Raw genomic sequence first — 19,604 nt, forward strand, 5'->3', positions numbered from 1 at the left:
CCCCCTGCCCCAGTTATTGGAAAGTGTACCAAGAGAAAGGAGCACTGTCATGAGCACTCTCAGGGGGTCTACTACACAGGTGGAAAAAGGCTTTGTTGCAACACCTGCCTTTCGCTTGGGAATGTGTTTAGTGGGGCTGAATTGTGTACGGAAATATAAGTCTGGGTTGGGGTGAGGGTTTGTTACAAGATTGTCAAGATGATTAAATGGCATGCCGCGCATGTAAAAATGCTTATCCCGTGCCTCGTATATGATATTCCCGCAATGAATACTAGCAATGTGTTGCTATAATAATAATAATTCTAACAACTTCATAGTTTTCATATGCAATTTCTAAACTTTGAACTTCCCTATGACTTACACAGAATTAGCTGAACACGTAATTCCAAAGAACACAATGTGCCCTTGGGTATAGCCTTCTCCTTTCACCATGCTTGGTAAGAAAGCTTTGTCAGGGGCTAAAGAAAGGAGTGCTTGTATGTAAGGTGTTTTCTTAATTCATTTACTGTTCTCTTGGCTGCTTTTTCTGACTTCCTGGTACCTGTCTTTCTCTAAGTGGTTTGCTTCCCTGAGCCACCCACCTGAGGCTTGATAGCTGTGCCGCCTCTGTGCTCTGTACACACAAGCAGCCTCCAGGAGCGCCAGTTTCCAAGTCCACCTTCAGGGGCATGAAGAGGGAACTTTGCACATCCTACTTTTGAGAACGTGTACCAATTGCATGCCCTTGTGGGACATGTTTTCCATAAAAGGGCTCAGATCTTGTTGATCCTTAGAGATGTGGGAAAGAGCACTGAGTGAGGATTCCAAGGTGTTAGGCCTTAGTTTCTTCATGGCGGTGGTGTGAGGACTCCAATCAGGGTGAGAGCATGTGTGCCGAAGGGCTCTGAACTGCTGAGTGTGTGCGTGCGTGCGTGCGTGCGTGTGTGTGTGTGTGTGTGTGTGTGGTGTGTGTGTGTGTGGTGGGGCAGGGAGTGGTGTCAGTGCTGAGACTGCTCTTACTAACCTGGGGCCATGAGAGTTGGTAATTGCATAGCCCCCTACCTCTTGTTAGAGCCCTTTGGTTGGAGCTTCCCAGAAGGGGTTGCCATCTGCCATTGTATGTTGAAACCCATCCATCTGTTCATTCATTCATTCATTAATTCAGCCAGCCAGCCACTATTTATTGAGCTCTTATTATATGACAGGCAGTGTTCAAGGCACTGGGTAAATAAAAAATAAAGAATCCCAGCCTTCATTGAGCTTATCTTCCAGTGGGGGAAATTGAAATTAAACAAGATAAGTAAATAAAATATGAAGTACCTTTGCACCAGCAGACTTGGTTCTTTGGGCCCCAGTAGTTGGCACCCTGGAGCAGGTATCCCTCTTCTTTATATACCCTGTTTCTGTCATGATGTGTATCACGCTGCTTCCCACCCTACACTGTGAGGGCAGAGATTGAGTTGGGTTCACCATTTTCTCTGGTGCTTAGTTTGTGCCTGACAGACACATGGAAGGCACTCAATGTGGGTAATCAAACCATAGCCAACCATATGGAGAGGGTAGAAGTGAAAAGACCCATATGCACTCGACTACTGTCATCAGTTTTATTTATATATATATAAATAAAACTGTGTATGCTTAAATGCCATTTTCACCTTTCCTTTTAGAGCTTTCTTAATTTTTTTCAACAGCTCAATTTCACTGTATGGATGTACCATGACTTATTTAACTGGTTCTCTAGGGATGCTTCTGTTGTTGTTTGCAATTGTTTGCTATGATGAACACTCCACAGTGAACAACATTGTTTGTATCATTTGCACATGTGCATGTTCTTCTGCAGGATAAATTACTAGAAGTGGGATTGCTGATTCAGAGGGTATGACTCTCAGTATTGATTTGTAAAGTGAGGGCTGAAAAATGAGGCCTAAGAGTTGACTAATGGCCATAATGTAGTGGAAAAGTCACCAGTCCCTGTAAGATTTCTGCCCAAAGGTCTTAAGGCATCTGACATCATTTTTTTTGGTTTTTACACCAGGCTGGAGAATCTATGTTCAATCGCGCTAAGCTCCTCAATGTTGGCTTTCAAGAATCCTTAAAGGACTATGACTACAACTGCTTTGTGTTTAGCGATGTGGACCTCATTCCAATGAATGACCATAACGCCTACAGATGTTTTTCACAGCCGCGGCACATTTCTGTTGCAATGGATAAGTTTGGATTTAGGTAAGAGATGTTCAGCCAGAGTCTGCAGTAAACATGTTTTTCTCTTATATGTTGACTAGGAAATGCAGTTTCTCCGGGCCAGGAGTGTCTCTTTAGGCTCTGGAGGAGAATGTCTCCTCTGAGAAATGGGTGCTTTTTAAGTCCAAAGTCGGTTATTATTTGAGAAGGAAAGAGGAGTCCAGAAATGCCTGTAATCTCTGCACCTCCAGATGAGAACAGTTTTTAATGTTTGGGATGGCTGTCATCATCTTTAAGCTCCAAAGAGATACTGTATTTCCTCGCTCTATTCTTTCCCCAGCCCCACACAGTTTGGGAAGCAAACTGGAATACTTTTTCCCCACTGAAATCTTGCACTTAGATACCTCGGCAGATGTTCCTTGGCACTTTAAGAAGAACCATGATTCTGTTACCCAGCAGAGCACAGGCCTGCTTAACGTGGAGCCCAAACTTTTCCACCAAAATGCCCTTAGTGAAGAGGCCAGCTGATACCTGTCCCCAGAGGCAAGGGTATAATCCAAAGCATACAAGGTGTCTTCAGAAAGTTCATGGAAAGATTCACATTACCTTTTAGTTCCATTTTTCCATGAACTTTCTGAAGTACCCTTGTGTTGTCATAAGTGGAAAAATGGCTGTGTGGTCCATTATTTTATCTTAAAAGTAAGTAGTTAAATCAGTTTGCATTTTGTTCTATTATTTATCCATGTTTGAATTAACGTAAAATTGTTTTAAATTTTCTGTCAGTTGAATAACACAACCTTTCCCTTCCTTGCTTTAAGTAAACTTGAAGCTCCAGGAACCTTGGCTTACAGGTACCCTGTGTGTTAGGTACCCTGGGGTAAGGCTGAATACCACAGGTGCAGTTGGCCTCTGCAGACAGCAGGCCATTTGTTTTGATACAACTACTTTCTTATCAGACTCCTTTTATTCTCATCATTTCTTCCTGTCCTCTCTTGCTGGGGCATGAGGGCTGTGAGGTGAATATAGGAATGTATGAAGGCCTTCCCCCACATCAAAGATATCCAGGCCCTAAACTTGCTATCTTAGAGGGGGAAAAATTTGATAGTAACATCACTTTTAGACTTTTGGAAATCACTCTGTACCCTCCTGTCTTCCTTGCCTTCCTCTCTGTTTGTGTGTCTTTTCCTCTGAGTAATACACAGTTCATTTCAAAAGGAGAGAACACAACTGAGACCATCAGAGGTGGGAAAGGGGGATTAGCAAGAAATTGGTAAAGGTCCACAAAAAATGATCACATTGTTTAATGTTGAATATATTAATTATCCTGATTTGAGCATCACATATTGCACACAGGTATTGGTATTCAACACTGTACCCCACAGATATGTACAATTATTTTTCAATTTTTAAAAAAGTAAATTTAAAAAATAGGAAAACAAAATAAAACCAACCAAGTTCATATCCTGACCCCTCTTAATTTCCATCTTGAAGCACGGTGGTGAGCTAGGATGGGACCCAAGTGGTCATCTAATTCTTTACCCCACAGCACCATGTTTGTTTTACAGAGAACTGGTCAGGGTTGGGAGATGGGGCAGGTAGGTAAGAAAAAGCAGCAGAGACAGCAAAATCATGCATATCTTGTCAACTTAACATGTACTTCCCCTTGAAGTGGCTAAGAATTCATTTCTGTAAAAACACTGATAATCAAAAAACCTTATTTGCCTGGCCACCTCTGGTTCCAACCCTCACATTCAAAGTTTAGACTTGGCATCTAGGTAGTGATACCTAATTACAAATAGATTATGTTGGACTCATTAAGGCAGGCACCCAGGGATCTTTGCTTGTGGACTTGCAGACAGAATTACTCAATGTATTTAAAAATAATAATGCATCTTTATTTTCTTCTGTTCTATATGGCTTGGCTCACTTCCCCCTCCAAATCTGAGTAAGAGTTATCCTTCGTTTATGTCATGGGTTTTAGTATTTCTGGATACCAGTAAGACCCTCAGTGTAGTTTGGAGCTGCACTCAGAGTCAGTACTAAACAGTAGCCCTTAGTGTACCTACAGGAAGGCCTTTCTGATTCTTGACATTTCTCATGGCTGCTTACTCTGTATCCCTCAGGAGCCCACAATTCATAACCATTGAAATTCAAAAAGGTTTGGAAAGATGGGAGTCCAGATGCCCTACTACCTGGGAACATGTAAAAAAAATTCAGTATTATACACTTTGCCAAGTCAGGATAAAGTAAAAATTTCAAAGAAAACTATTTTAGCAAATTTCCAGAAATGCTGCCTCAACTGTTAGGGTCAGTGTTCAGGCTGGTGTGCCTCTGGAGGATTGAAAGCTTAATTGGTAGGTGGGATAGGGGTGGAAAAGGAGTGCATGACAGGTGGGCACAGGGAAACTAAAACAATCTCAGATTTCAGGACCTACTGGATAAGGACTTGTTTGCAGTAGCAGGACATGTGGGAAGCAGGTTCCTGAGGTACTGTGGAAGAACTGGGCTTATGCCCACTTTTGTCACTGACTGATTTTCTAGATAACCATGGAAACAGCACTGTATTCTTGGAAAGAGGAAGATTCTACTTTGTGACGTCTGTGTCTTCTCTAAGATAATTTGAGCCTTGATATGGGAGCAAAATAAACAAAGAAAACCCACATAAACCCCCATCAAAAAGTTTCAGAGAATAATGAATAACTTTAAAAGTGTTTGGTTTCAGCAAGCTTTATTTCAGGGATGTCAAAACTTACTAACCACTGGTCCTCTGTGTATGTTTTTTCCCCAGCCTACCTTATGTTCAGTATTTTGGAGGTGTCTCTGCTCTAAGTAAACAACAGTTTCTCTCTATCAATGGATTTCCTAATAATTATTGGGGCTGGGGAGGAGAAGATGATGACATTTTTAACAGGTAATGGTCACAACTTAGATCTCTTTCTACCCTGTTACCCTTCACTTCCAGTTTTTGAATTTGTGCTTGATTATTCTGCAAATATTGACCCTCGGAAGGGATGCAGACCCCACACAGCCTAAATATTTAGCTTTGTCCTCCTGTAGGTCCTATAGGTGCTGAAGAGGGTCTTTGGGAAAATGAGTTTCTGAGATTTTTGGATTAGCCTTGGAAAATGTAAAAATGGAACCAAGTAAAGGGGAGTGGATTTACTTTGACTAGCCAAATGCCATTTTGTACTGAAGGAGTACACATATGTCCTTACGGCCGGCCTGTGGCTCTCTCGGGAGAGCATGGTGCTGATAACACCAAGGGCATGGGTTCGGATCCCACATAGGGATGGCCAGTTAGCTCACTGGGTGAGTGTGGTGCTGACAACACCAAGTCAAGGGTTAAGATCCCCTTACTGGTCATCTTTAAAAAAAAAAAAAAATGTCCTTTGTTAAAATTCATCATCTGATTATGGTCTCTTTTCAGAGTGAAACAAGTTTCCTAGGGCAGAATCCTAACTTTCTTCACAGAAACTTTGTGCTATATTTTTACTTTGGAGTATTTTTAACATACACAGAATGGATAGAAAAGTATAATGAACCTTTGGGACCCACAGGCCTTGTGGCAGCTCTGTGGTAATGACTTGTCCATTTACTCTTTGCAGAATAGTTTTTAGAGGCATGTCTGTATCTCGCCCGAATGCTGTGGTTGGAAGGTGTCGCATGATCCGCCACTCAAGAGACAAGAAAAATGAACCCAATCCTCAGAGGTGCATTCTGTGTTCATACATATTCCTTCTTCTGTCCTTTCAGCATGGGGCAGGCTGCAGGTTGGGTCTCTCAAGAGAGCTCTGTGCCTCGAGGGAAATGGCAGTGTTTGGTCTGTGGGGCAGGGGTGGAGTGGGAGGGAAGGTGGGGGGGATGAAGTACAAACATTTAGTAGTTCCTTCTTAGGTGTTTGTTTTGACACTTGTCCTTTTTTTCCTTGTAGGTTTGACCGAATTGCACACACAAAGGAGACAATGTTCTCTGATGGTTTGAACTCACTCACCTACCAGGTGTTGGACATAGAGAGATACCCATTGTATACCAAAATCACAGTGGACATCGGGACCCCGAGCTAGCATTTTGGTACACTAATAAGAGACCTGAAAATGGCCAGGGACCTCTGCTGTGTGTCTCTGCCAATCTGCTGGGCTGGCCCCTCTCATTTTTACCAATCTGGATGACAGGTCCCCATCACTCGTCATTCAGATGCCTTTCCAGATGACCAGGATGAGTGGGATATTTTTTCCCCAACTTGGCTCAGCATGTGACTTCTTAGCTCTACAAGGTGTTTGTCAGTGTAGAAACTGTCAGCCTTTGGGAGATTCTTCACATGTTCACAGTGTCATCCCAAAATGTCAGAACTGTATGCAGCCCAAAATTTGGTGACTGTGGGACTCATTCCCAGCGGTACAACTGCTAAATTGTTGTGAAATAGGTAAGAATTTTGCTTTAAATTGTGGTGTTCTTATTGCTTCATGGAAAATTGGAGTGATGCTGAAATTGGATCGGTGTGATATTTTTTGGTTGTCATATTCTGACAGAAAAACACAAAATTTCAACCATTCTCATTTTATGCCCCCCCCCCCCATATGCAACTATTACAATCACTGTGTGTGTGTGTCTTAGCAAAAGAATTTTAAAACTTGAGCTTTGGACCTTTTGTCTTGCTAATGTGTGAATTCCAAGGCAACTTCAGCCATCAGAGCAAAAGCCTTGGGTGTTCTCACATTCAGTGGCCTATCTCCAGATTGTCTGATTTCTGAATGTAAAGATTTTTTAAAAAAATAGCAGTTTGTAGTATTTTAAAGAACAAATCAAGTTCTAATTATGATCTAGCTTGATTTTTGTGTTGATCCAAATTTGCATAGCTGTTTAGTGTTAATTCATGACAATTTATTTTTCTGGGCATGCTATGTAAACTTGAATTTCCTATGTATTTTTATTGTGGTGTTTTAAATGTAGGGAGGGGATTGAGCATTTTTTAGGGAAAAAAATATAATGTGTGCTGTAGTGGCCACAACTGGGCCTCTGATTTAGCTGGCAGGCCGGGTTTTATGAAGAACAAAATCACCTTCTGGTCAATTGATGAGGACAAGGCCTCCCAGTCAGCACTATCCTGCCAGACCTCTGGGCAGGGTGGAAGGAACCTCAACCACCTTGGACCACCCCTCAGGACCCTAGGCTGTGGGGTTGTCAAAAACAGCTATCAGGTCATATACCAGCCCATCGCGCCTCCCCAGGTGGAAAGGGTGGGGACCTCTGTTCTGGCAGGGGCTGCCTTCAGGAGCTCTGCCAGCCACACTCCCTGACCCATCCTGCATTACCAGTTCTTCTTTCTCCCCCTTCTTCTCTTTCCCTGCCTTTCTCCTTCCTTCCTCTCTCTCTTTTTGTTCCTTTGCCTCGTGCCTGTTCCCTAAAACTTGCCTGTGGCACTCAGGGTCAACCAGACTATTCATTCTCCATCATGAATGTGCCTTCTAATTAGAGATCTAGAAATAAGTTCAGCTGAATGCACACCCTGACTCCCTTCTGAGAACTGTGGTGCCTAATGCCTCCCATTCCCCCTCAGGTTTTTAACAGGTGCTCCCACCCTAGTGAGGCTAACCCACCTCTGCTGGGAGATGTTGCCACTTGGGGTGAAATGGCTGAGGTGCTTCCTACAACTGAGCGCCTTTGCCAGGTCCAGCCTGGGCTGAGGTCCTAAGATTCAGCTGCCCAACCCCAGGATTGAGCCCTTTGCTTGTAGCAGCCTGGACCCCAACCACTGCCTCCTGGGCACTAGCCTTCAGTGTGGAGGCTGAGCTAGTGCCCAGCCCCAATCTTATCTGTGCCTTTATCACTTTGAGCTTCTCAGATGCTAACTTGGTTCTTTTTCCAGAAGCCTTTGTATTGGTTAAAATTATTTTCCACTATAGAAGCAGCTGGACTATGCAAAGAGTATTTCCTCTGTCAGTTACCTGCTCCTTAATAATGATGTTATTAAAACTAGGAATGACTGCACTGAGAAGGAGTTTTGAGAAATGCAAAGAATGAAGGACTCTCTTTCTGTCCCCAGGTTCTGACTTTTCCAAAGTGCCTTAAAAGATAGGAGACAAATGCCTTGGGCGGCAACTTCTTTGTTACTTTACTCTTAAAATAAAATTCTGCCTTTTTTCTTTCATTTTTTCCTGTTACATTTTCATTCATGTGAAGTACATGGTTCATTCGCAGAACCAGGGGGAACACTGCTTCACCTGCTCCCCCCATTTGCTGATCTTCCAGTGCTCTCATGGGGCCCACCTAGGCCCATGGCACAGTTAGGCCTGGACGTTTGCCTGATTCACGAGATGCTGCAGGTCCTGTTCCTCATGGGGGATTCCAGGGCTGAGGGTTCAGGGAGCATTTCCTTTACCTGGGAGTTATGTCCATGTAGTGGTCATCCCTTTGCTCGTGACCTTGTGTGAAATGGCATACGAGAAAGAGCAGAGGTGGTGGCATGGGAGGGTAAAGGAAATGCTGTGCCAGCCCTCAGACTGGGCAGGTCTCTGTCAACAACTGAGCTAGGTGTGGGGAGCCCACACAGCCAGGACGACAGCTTTCCTGTCCTAGAGACCTGTTGTGCTATGTATTTTGATTCCCTGTGTATGCAAATGTATGTATTTACCATTGTAAGGGGGGAATGTGTGTCTGACTTTGTTGTTCAAAACAGATAAAACTGTATTTTTGCCTTTAAAATCCAGTAATATAACATGAATAAATGGCCCTATCTTTGTAACCACAGGTGGTTCCTCTTTTTATTTAAGGGGTGTATTAGTCCATTTCTGTTGCTTATAACAAAATATTTGGAACTGGGTAATTTATAAAGAAAACAAAATGTAACGCTTACAGTTTTGGAGGCTGGGAAATCCAAAGTCCAGGAAACACATTTGGTGAAGAAGGCCTTTGTGGTGATGACAGTGACCCAGGGGTCTCACATGGCAGAAAATGGTAGAGCAGAGAGAGACTCACATGCTCTCCTTTTAAATCCCTCAGAACCATGCTCCTGACCACCATTATTAATCCATTCACTATGGCATGGTCCTACAATCTGATCACCTCTTCAAGGCCCCACCTTTCAATTACCATAATGGGATTTCCCACCCTCAACCATTACAGTAGGGGCCAAATTTCCAGTACCTGGAACTTTGGGGGATACAAATTGAGCTTCAATGAGTTTGTGGGGGAGATTTAATCCACACCAAGGGATTTGGTTTGGGCTTTCCCAGAGCTGGGGCTGCCTGCTAGGAGGATCTGAGGAAAACAGAGATCTGCTTCTTCCTGTGCCCGGCTCAAGGGGTGTCATGGCTGCGGGGTCGGGTGAGGGAGATGAGATGAGGTCTCCCCAGCCATGCTCCACACAAGTACACACCCCTCCCTGGAATCAGACATTTCCCCATCTGAGCCTCATCTTCTTATCTGTAAAATGGGAATAATAACACATAGAAATTTTTGAAGCTTAAAAGAGATGATATATCTAAAACAATAACCAACACCTCACAGGTACACTCACTAGATATTAACTAGTGCCATTTCAAAGTAGGATTTTCCCTAGCATTTCTCTGGCTATATCCTGCTATTTTCAACAAATGGCAGGATCGTTTAGGTACAGATCTCAGAGACATTTGCACAAGGTGTTCACAGTGTCTTAAATGGTATTATCTAAAATAAGTTTTCTTTTTAGTCCTAAGAAATTTAACCCCAGTGCTCTTACTTGCTGTACATCCTCCTCAGTGGTCCTGGGTCAGGCACAGGCAGCCTCTCATGATCTGGTTGGATTGAATTGGCACTCCGAAGAAATGGGCCAGAGGAAACCAGTTTGCACAAGAGGTCGCCCCTGCTGTCCTCAGGTTTGATTAAATTGCTAGGGTGGTTCACAGAACTCAGAGAAACACCACACTTATGTTTACCAGTTTATTATAAAGAATATTACATAGGATACAGATGAACAATTGGATGGAAGATATATATAGGGCAAGGCATGTGGGAAGGGGAGTGAAGCCTCCAAGCCTTCTCCGCATGTGCCACCCTCCAGGCACCTGCATGTGTTCAGCTATTCAGAAGTTCTTTTAAACCCTGTCCTTCTGGGTTTTCATGAGGACTTCATCACACAGACATGGTTGATTACATCTTTGGCCATTGGTGATCAACTCAACCTTCAGCCCCTCCCTTCTCTGGAGGATGAGGGATGGGGCTGAAAGTTCCAAGCTTCTAAATGTGGCTTGATCTTTTTAGTGACCAGCCCCCATTCAGGAGACCATCAAGAGTTACCTCATTAGAACAAAAGACACTCCTATCACCCAGGAAATTCCAAGGGATTAGGAGCTCTCTGTAAGGAACCAGAGTCAAAGACCAAATATTAGAACAAAATATTCTCTGAGCACCCCTATTGCTCAGGAAATTATAAGAGTTTTAGGAGTTCTGTACCAGGAACTGGTGCAGAGACTGAATATACATTAATTATACCACAGTATCACACAGGACTTTGCAAGCTATAAAGTTTGGGTTAAGTGGAGAACATGAGTGAAAAAAAGTAAGTTCACCCTTCCCACCCCAAAGACAGATACATACAGTTGCATACATATGGACATGCAAAACACACCTGACATGTGTCTGTAAGAAGCCAGAACACCTGGGTTCAAATCCTACTGCTGCCTCTTTCTAGGTCCATGACCTTGAGCAAATGACTTGTTCTCTCTGTGCCTCAGTTTCTTGATCTGTGTAGTGGGAGTAATAACAGTACCTATTTCATAGGGTTATTATGAAGATTAAGTGAGTTAATATTTATAAAGCACTTAGAACATGCTTGGCTCATAATAAGCATTATAAGTATAAAATGCTTGTTAAATTTTTAAAAAATGCATGTGGGCACATGTTGACACGTACACACGATTGCCATGTACACATTACATACATACCCAAGTGCTGGGGATCTTTTTCCTCTTCTAGGGCACATGTCTGGAACTTTGCTATAAGGCAGTTGGGTGGGTGAACTTCAGGGTGAGTGACTGCTCCTCTTCTGGAGACACCCAGGATTTCACCAGGGTGTTTCTCCACTCCCCCATCCCACCTGAATGAAGCTGATTGAAAATGAAATGGCAGCCTTGGGGAGGGAGGGGGCTAAACACCCCTGGTGGGCTTCAAGGGAACAGAGAGGGAGATAGAAAGGAGAAAGGGGGCCAAGGACAGGCTCCTAGGCTTGACCATTACCTCCAGAAATGCCCTGTCTCTAGTCTCCCACTAAACACAGTCCCCAGAACCAAGTCTGAGCCAGGCAGAGCCCAGTAATCATGAGAGTGGATTTGGTGGGCACCAGATCTGCCATATACTACCTACCTCTTTTCCATGGGAGAGTGTGACTGGGTGCCAAATCAGTGATCTGCAGATGTTTTTAGGATGCAGGACTGTGGTGCCCAAGGAGGATGGTGCCCCTGGAGGTATATGAGTTGTGCCTCCGAAGGCAAGGAGTGTTCACTGTTCTTGACAGAGACAAGCTGTGTGTGGGAGGGTACGGGGAGAGGGTGAGGAAATGAGAAGATGACCACATTCTAGATGTTACCAAGTTCTGCTGCACACCCAGGCTCCCCTCCTCTTGTTTCTTCCAGGAGGTAGGGGTTCAGACATTCCTAGGGGCTGGTTTCTTCTTAGCACTGGAACTTCTTACCCCATCAGAAAGGAAATGAGGTTTGTCTGGCTCAGCCGGTCATGCCAGATGAGCCTCATTTCCTTCTCTGGCAGAGTCCCAGGCAGGGAATGTGGCTGCTGCTTTTGTCTGGGCTTCAGGACCTGAACCTGGGATGTGAGGCAGAGGAATCGGCAGGGAATGGTTGTCACGGGTTGATAGTGTCAATAGGCTGTAAGCCAGAGGAATGTGACATTCCCAGGACATCCAGACTTCAGCAAGATGTGTGCCAGGGTCACCAAGGGGGAACACAGGGCACAAAGAAGTCACATTATATTTGGAGAGAGTGGGTGCCAGGTCACGAGGCAGGGAGCCTGAGAAGATGGCCAGGAGAAGCCATACAATGATTATTACCTCTGGCTCTCTCTGCCTTCCCACTTGCTGTGTGACTCTGGGCAAGTCGGTTCCCCTCTCTGGGCCTCCGTTTGCTTTTTTGTTTTATGACTTGCTCTCAGAAGTCACCACCCTTGGTCTCCCCATAATTCTGCCCATCTCCAGTAGTAAGTGCCCTGGTCTTCGGTTTTCCTCTTATCCTTGAGGCTGACCTTTCCTGTGATCTTCATAGAAGTCACTTTATCTCTGAGTCTTCCTCTGTAAAAACAGCAGGATCCTCCCTACCTGCTCCCCTCGTGTCCTCCCAGGGCTTCCTTGAGCTTCACAGATTCAACTGTTGAAGTTCTACCCAGTGAGGGAGAGCTGGGGTGTTACTGCTGATGCCCCTCCAGGCTCGGGGTGGGCGCTTCCTGCCCATGCTTATTGCAGCCCCTCGGAAGCACTTCTTTGTGTCTGTTCTTCCTCCTCTCACCTGCTCTCCCTTAGGTTTTCAAAGCACCAGCTTCTTGATCATCCCTACCAAGCTCAGCAGGCTCGAGAGTACCCAGGGGACCTAAGGGAGAAGCACAGGGATGGGGGTGGGGTGACTGAACCTCTGCTCAGCTCCTGGGAGAAGGAGGTTGTAGCCAGTTTCCTTTCAGCTGGACCATCTGCCCTGCGACAGAGGGATCTGGGATTTCCTGACCTTAGAAAGGCTCCCAGTGGAATGTGAATGAAAACCACAAATGAGATACACCCATTAGAATGGCTATTATTTAAAAAACAAAGAATAAATAAATATTGGCAAAGATGTGCAGAAACTGGAAACAAAGATGTACATTGCTGGTGGGAATGTAAAATGGTGCAGCCCCTGTGGAAAGTGGTATGGCAGTTCCTCAACAAATTAAACACAGAATTACTATATGATTCAACAATTCCACTTCAGGGTATACACCCAAAAGAACTAAAAGCAAGGACTTGAACGGATATTTGTTCATAGCAGCATTATTCACAGTAGCCAAAAGGAAATAACTCGTGTCTGTGGATGGGTGAATGGATAAACAAAATGTGGCATATGCCTACTATGCTATTATTCATCCTGAAAGAGGAAGGAAATCCTGACATATACTGCAACGTGGATGAACCTTGAGGACATTATGCGAAGTAAAATAAGTCAGTCACAAAAGGACAAATATTGTATGAGTCTACTCACACGAGTTACCTAGAATAGTCAAACTCATAGAGATAGAAAGTAGAGTGGTGGTTGCCAGGACCTGGGGGGAGGAGAGAATGAGGAGCTAGTGTTGAATTTGCGTACAGAGTTTTAGTTGAGGAAGGTAAAGTTCTGGAGGTGGGTGGTGGTGATGATCACACAACAGCATGAATATAATTAATGCCACAGAACTAAACACTTAAAATGGTCAAAATGATAAATTTTATGTTATGTATATTTTACCACAATTAAAAAAATAATATAAGATACAATAAATAAAATGAAGCTTCCTGTGGTCAAGGCTTCACCTTGTCTGTTCTGCAGTGTAGGAGGCAGAATCTGGTGGTTAGCCCCAGCATGTACCTGGGGATCTGAGAGTGGGATGGGCTGGCCATGTGGGACCTGCCCCCTGAGGATTGGTAAGTCATGGAGGGGTACTCAGTGTGGTGGCTGAATCCAGTGTGGCTCTGTGCCCCAGGAGACTGGCTTTTCAGTTGCCACCTTTTCCCAAGACAAACGTTGTCCTTCGCTAGGGAGGCTAGGCTGTGACAGAGCTATGACATAGGTAAGCTAGGTGGGGTTTGAGTGGAGAAGGTGAACCCTGGACTCAGCCAGGAACTCAGATCTTTTTTTTTTTTTGGTGGCTGGCCAGTATGGGGATCTGAACCCTTAACCTTGGTGTTATATAACACTGCCCTCTAGCCAACTGAGCTAACTGGCCAGCCTTGCCAGGAGCTCAGGACTGGAGAGGAAAGAGGTGCTTATTCCCAGAGTGCCCACTTGGTTCCATTTTCTGTTGGCAGAAACGGGGGGTCGAGCTGGAGTCTGTTTAGAGGAAGAAACAACAAGCCGGGGCCAGATTATCTCTGGGAATGAAAACAGGGAGAATCACCCCAGCAAGTTCTGTCTACATGAAGATGAGAGCCCCATGGTATCTGAAAGGAGAGCCCAAGTTCTGTGTTAGACCCTGTGGTTTTGGAGGGTGGGAAGGATCCTCAGAGAGATGGAACCACGACTCGGTGTTGGCAAAGTTGCTGCCATATTTGTACAAACTTTCTGGGAGTGGACCGTAGAGAAGTAAATCTTAAAAGTGGACCATCCTTTGACCCCAAAATTCAGCATCTAGGAATTAATCCTAAGAAAATAATCAAATCCATGCCCCAAGATGTATGGGCAGCAGTGTTTACCCTAGTGTTGCTTGTAACCCTGGAACTTGAGAAGCCACCATCAACAGGGGACTGTGCTAAGTAAAATGAGGTACGTTCAGTTAAGTACTACGCAACCATTGAGCAGGATGAAGTGGATCTATATTTATCGATTGGAAAGAGGTCTAGGGGAAAAAAGCAAACTACAGAATGGTATTTCCATATATGGCAGGGAACTGTATGAATAATTTAATGCAGAAATTATTCTCTAATTGCTTGTAGGAACAGATGCATGAGTAAGAAGATGGAGACAATTTTCCCTTCTCTGCATAGGCTGGGGCCAGGTTCCTGTTCTGGGCACGCCATGAGGGGTAACAACCTTTAGTGTTTTAGGGGCTGCCTGAGGGCTGAGGTCTTTGTTAAGAGTATTGACCCCATTAAAAGAACAGTTAGGTCGTCCTGTAGAGGGGTTACTCTACAGGGACTTTTCCCTGAAAGTCCCCTAGACTTGGAAGGGAGATGGGGGCTTCCTCCCATGGGGGCATGGTAGAGGCCTGCCCCCTGTCCACATGTTGTGGGATGGGCATGGCTGTGGGAATGCCTGAGGAGGCTGATTGGGAGCTCAGTTTGGTCTGGGGGCTTCCAGCAATTTTCTCAGATTTAGAAAAATAAAGATATACATTTCTTGCCACTCTTTCCTGAGTGCAACTGAACATTCATGCCTGTCACACTTGTATAATAAAAACATTAAAGAACAGAAAGAATGGGGTGGGGAAAGAGCACTGTGCCCTGGCTCTGGAGGGGGGAGATTGGCCTGAGGTGCCTGATCATGGTTCTATTAGGAGTGGGAGCCCAGCGGGGAGTGAGGGGGACCCCAATGGCAGGGGATCTTTGTCCCTAAAATCCAGGAGTCCTGTTGCTGAGGGAGGCCTTGACATCTGGATTTTGACATAGTCCTGAGCCTGGAGCTGTTGGAGACTAATTTCCGGGCCAGATGTGAATGCTGGACAATTGGCCTATGCTCCTGGACTTGGTCCCTGCCTGGGAGGCATGTGCCAGGCAGTGACCAGTGAAAGTGCACACCTCTGTCTTTGAATACTATCTGGTGACATGCCAAGGGCTGTGTGCCCAGGCCTGCCCCACCCTGCTCAGTTCCATGGAGCCTGGCCAGCTGGAGCTTCCTGCATCAAGAGCTTTGGACAGGGTGAGCCACCGGAGGTTATCCAGCTAGGGCTGTTGGGCCATTGGCGGGGTCTTCAGAGTGCTCCTTGCCTGTGAAGGTGTCCTGTTGCTGTGGCCACAGTGACTTTGGCCTTCCATGATGATAGCAGCACAGGAGATAGGTCAGCTCCAAGGGCCCAGCTGTTTAGTTCCCAGCTTCACCAAAGACAGGCCCGTAGTGAGGGAGGGAAGGAGGGCACAGGTGGATTCAGTGAGCTGCTGCACAATTGTAATCCCTCACCTGGGTTCACCCCTTAATCAGCACACTCAACACTTTCCCACCTGCTCTGTGTTGCTCATTATATAATCCCTGTCTCAGGAAACTTAGGCTCAGGGAGGTCACGTGAATTGCCCGAGGTCACACAGAGTTAGTGTCTGACCCAGACCTCTGGTCCCTCCCTGGACCATGACCCAGCTCATCATCCAGCCTCACTAGGCCTCCCTCCACAGCACGGCGTGGGGGCTGGAGGCTGAGAGGCTGAGAGTGCCTTGCTCCTGCCAGGGAAGTCATGGCCCTCACACAGAGCCTGGCTTCAGCAGCATTACTGAGAAGTGCAGCCTAGATCCAGGGCTGGACCTAAGAGCATCTCTCGGGTGAGAACATTTGTGTTTTGTTTTGTTTTTCTTTTACAGTTTTAGAGAACTTGGGAACCTGGCAAGCTTGGCAGAGGCAACTCCCTCTACCAGGGCCATTGGTGGAGCCTCTATTTGGAGACATATGGGACTGGTTAACACTGAAATTATCCACAAGGATGCAAGAAGGCCTGAGGCATGGGGAAGAGGGAAGAAAGGGGTTCTCTGGCAGCTGAGGACCCATGTGGACCTGAAGAAATGGGGCTGTTTTCTGTCTCTGGAAGCATCACTCTGGGCAGCAACAACCAGTCCCTGTTTCACAGACAACACTGCTCCTTCATCCCTGAGCCAACACGTGGTGTCCAGGAGGGCTCAACACAGTATCTGTCCCAAGGCTGCGGGGACCCAAAGGAGCAGGAGGAGAGACAAGGCAGCTGGCTGAGGACTGGATCCCTGCTCAGCTCTCCCTTTCCCTCTGGGCACCTCTCCTCCCCCGCTATACACCCTCTTCCCAGAAGAGGGCAGTTGCTACCCTATTCCCAACCCCCCTGCACATTCTCAGCCAGAGGCATTTTCCAAAGTGATGTCAAGGGCTGTGGTTTTCTTTGATGACTCATGATTTTTAGACGGGCCGAACCAAGAGCTCTAAAAAGCAGGCTGTTGGGTTTAACTTCATCAACTCCAGACGTCAATAATTTGTGTTTCGTGTGGTTTGCTCTGGGTAGACGCTGACCTAGCCGCAATGAGACCATGGAACAGGGAGGGAACTGCGTGCCTGTATTGGGCTTACCCTATCTTGCAAGTTTACTGCCCACAACCTCCAGGAGACTGTTCCAGGGCTTTTCTTCATGGGAAACAAGGCCAGCCAGGCCTTTCCTTGGCCCCTCTCCAACCCTGAGGTGAGGACATATCCTAGTGCACTGCTGGAGATGCCTCACTTTGGGGGAGTGCAGGCAGTACAGGGAACTGAGGAAGCCCTGGACTGGGAGACCAGATTTGACTCCTGGGTGACTAAGGCCAGATCATCTCTCTCTGATCCCCATCTAGAAACTGGGTAGGGAGGTTGTGAGGGCCCTTCAGAGGCGCCAGCTTGTGATTCTAAGAAAACTCTTTGGGTGTTTTTCACTTTTATTCCTCTAGCCCTCCTGCCTGTTTCAGGTTGCTACTAGAGCACCTAAGGCAGGATATTCATCTTCACCTAAGGCCTCAAGACCAGAAACAAAGGTCTACTTTGTCAATTCAGGAAAACAGGGAAGGGAGGGAGGAAGGAAGGGCAGCCCCTGGCAGTTCTGAGGGACCCCCAGGTCATATTCTGAAGTCCATAAGGAACTAGGCCTTTGCTGCAAGTTTTCCTGGAAGGCCCTATTGCTTTTCCTTCTTCAGCCTGCCTCACCCCGTGGACTGAAGCTGCAAAAACACATAGTTCAGTTTACATAGTTAAACGCAAAACTTGTCCCGAGGGTCTGTGGTGGCCTAGCTCCTCCTTTTTCCCAAACACTGCCTGAGGCCGACCCCAAGGGAACCTGGGAGCATCAGCCCCTCATTGCCTCTGGGAGTCCTCCAGCCTTGTGCACCCGTGCTGCAAAGTCAGCTTCCTGCTCAGGTCCCTGCCAGAGCCAACCAGAGGGACACTCTTTTCCAATGGGACTTGGTGCTCAGGTGCCAGCTGCACTGTACAAGAGAGGAGGGGCATGCACCTGGGGCTTTAGGGCCATGGGCCAGGGCCACCCTGCTTACCTGAAGGTAGTAATCATCTCAGTGACCTCAGCCTTCCTCACAGGTGCTCACAGCACTTCCTGGGTCTCAAAGCACTTCCATAACTTGGGGGGCCTGTTGCTCTTGACAGCTTTGGGGGGTGACAGGGTGGTTGGCAGAGTGTAAAGGGTATGGACTTTAGAGCCAGGTACACTTGGGTTCAGAGACCTGGCTTCACCACATAGCCATTATGGGACTTTGGGCAAAACACTTTTTACCATACGGGTATCCATTATCCCAGTACCATTTATTGAAAAGGTGGTCATCCTTTCTCTACTCTTCTGTGGTGCCACCTTTGTCGTAAAGCAAGTGTCCATACCTGTGAAGGTCTGTTTCTGGACTCTATTCTAGTTCATTATTCTATTTATCTATCCTTGTGCCACTACCATACTGTATTAATTAGTGTACCTTCTTAATGAATCTTGTTCTTTTTCTTTATGAGTGTCTTAGCTCTTGCATTTCCATACAAACTTTATAATCAGCTTGTCAAGATCCACCCCCAAAAAAACCCACCACCACCACCGCCCTTATTGAGATTTTGATTGAAATGATGGTGAGTCTATGGATCACTATGGGGAGACCTGATATTTTAAAACATTGTGTCTTCAGGAGTTGCGGCGGGCCCGCTTCGGCCTCCGGTGCGGCCTGGTCTCTCCCTCAGGTTGGGACTGTGCGCTCAGCCGGGCACCATGGGGAAGCAGGTCAATCCGGTGGCCTACATGAACCCAATAGCAATGGCCAGATCAAGGGGTCCAATCCAGTCTTCAGGGCCAACGATTCAGGATTATCTGAATCAATCAAGGCCTACCTGGGAAGAAGTGAAAGAGCAACTAGAAAAGAAAAAGAAAGGCTCTAAAGCTTTGGCTGAATTTGAAGAAAAAAATGAATGAGAACTGGGAGAAAGAACTAGAAAAGCACAGGGAGAAATTGTTAAGTGGAAGTGAGAGCTCATCCAAAAAAAGAGAAAGAAAAAAGAAAAGAAGAAATCTGGTAGGTATTCTTCCTCCTCTGAAGATGAGGATAAGAAACAAGGGAAAAGGGACAAGTAAAAGAAGTACGTTTACATAAATCTTCTGAAAGCTCAGTGTCCGAAACAGAATCAGATGGTAAGGATAGTTTAGAGAAGAAAAAGAAGTCAAAGGATGCACCTAAGAAGGAAAAGGATGTCACAAGGCTCAGCAAAAAAAGAAAGATGGATCTTGAAGATAAACCTGTATCATCTGAGTCCTTGTCCAAATCAGAATATATTGAGGAGGTACGAGCAAAAAAGAAGAAAAGCAGTGAAGAGCAAGAAAAGCAACAGAAAAAAGAAAAAGAAGCAAAGAAACACAGTAAGAAGAAAAGGCTGCTGGGCCGAGCCTGTGGCGCACTCGGGAGAGTGCGGCGCTGGGAGCGCGGCGACGCCCCCGCCGCGGGTTCAGATCCTCTACAGGAATGGCGGGTGCACTCACTGGCTGACTGGCTGAGTGCCGGTCACGAAAACGACAAAAAAAAAAAAAAAAAAGAAAAGGCTGCTTGTTCAAGTTCTGACTCACCATAA

General features: G+C 45.9%; 1 protein-coding gene and 1 pseudogene across 1 annotated transcript in view; both read left to right on the forward strand.

Annotated features, from left to right (window-relative positions):
- B4GALT1 (beta-1,4-galactosyltransferase 1) overlaps nucleotides 1–8,902 on the forward strand; it is a 47,341-nt gene extending 38,439 nt beyond the window's left edge. The window contains exons 3-6 of the mRNA XM_063081822.1: nucleotides 2,015–2,202; nucleotides 4,949–5,071; nucleotides 5,766–5,870; nucleotides 6,092–8,902. Coding sequence (XP_062937892.1) covers nucleotides 2,015–2,202; nucleotides 4,949–5,071; nucleotides 5,766–5,870; nucleotides 6,092–6,224 — 549 coding nt within the window. The 3' untranslated portion in view covers nucleotides 6,225–8,902. The remainder of the gene's footprint in view (nucleotides 1–2,014; nucleotides 2,203–4,948; nucleotides 5,072–5,765; nucleotides 5,871–6,091) is intronic.
- A 9,851-nt stretch (nucleotides 8,903–18,753) lies between these two features.
- Nucleotides 18,754–19,604, forward strand: LOC134365405 (protein FAM133B-like; annotated as a pseudogene).

Source organism: Cynocephalus volans, chromosome 17 (genome assembly GCF_027409185.1).
Source record: "Cynocephalus volans isolate mCynVol1 chromosome 17, mCynVol1.pri, whole genome shotgun sequence".
Lineage (NCBI taxonomy): Eukaryota > Metazoa > Chordata > Mammalia > Dermoptera > Cynocephalidae > Cynocephalus > Cynocephalus volans.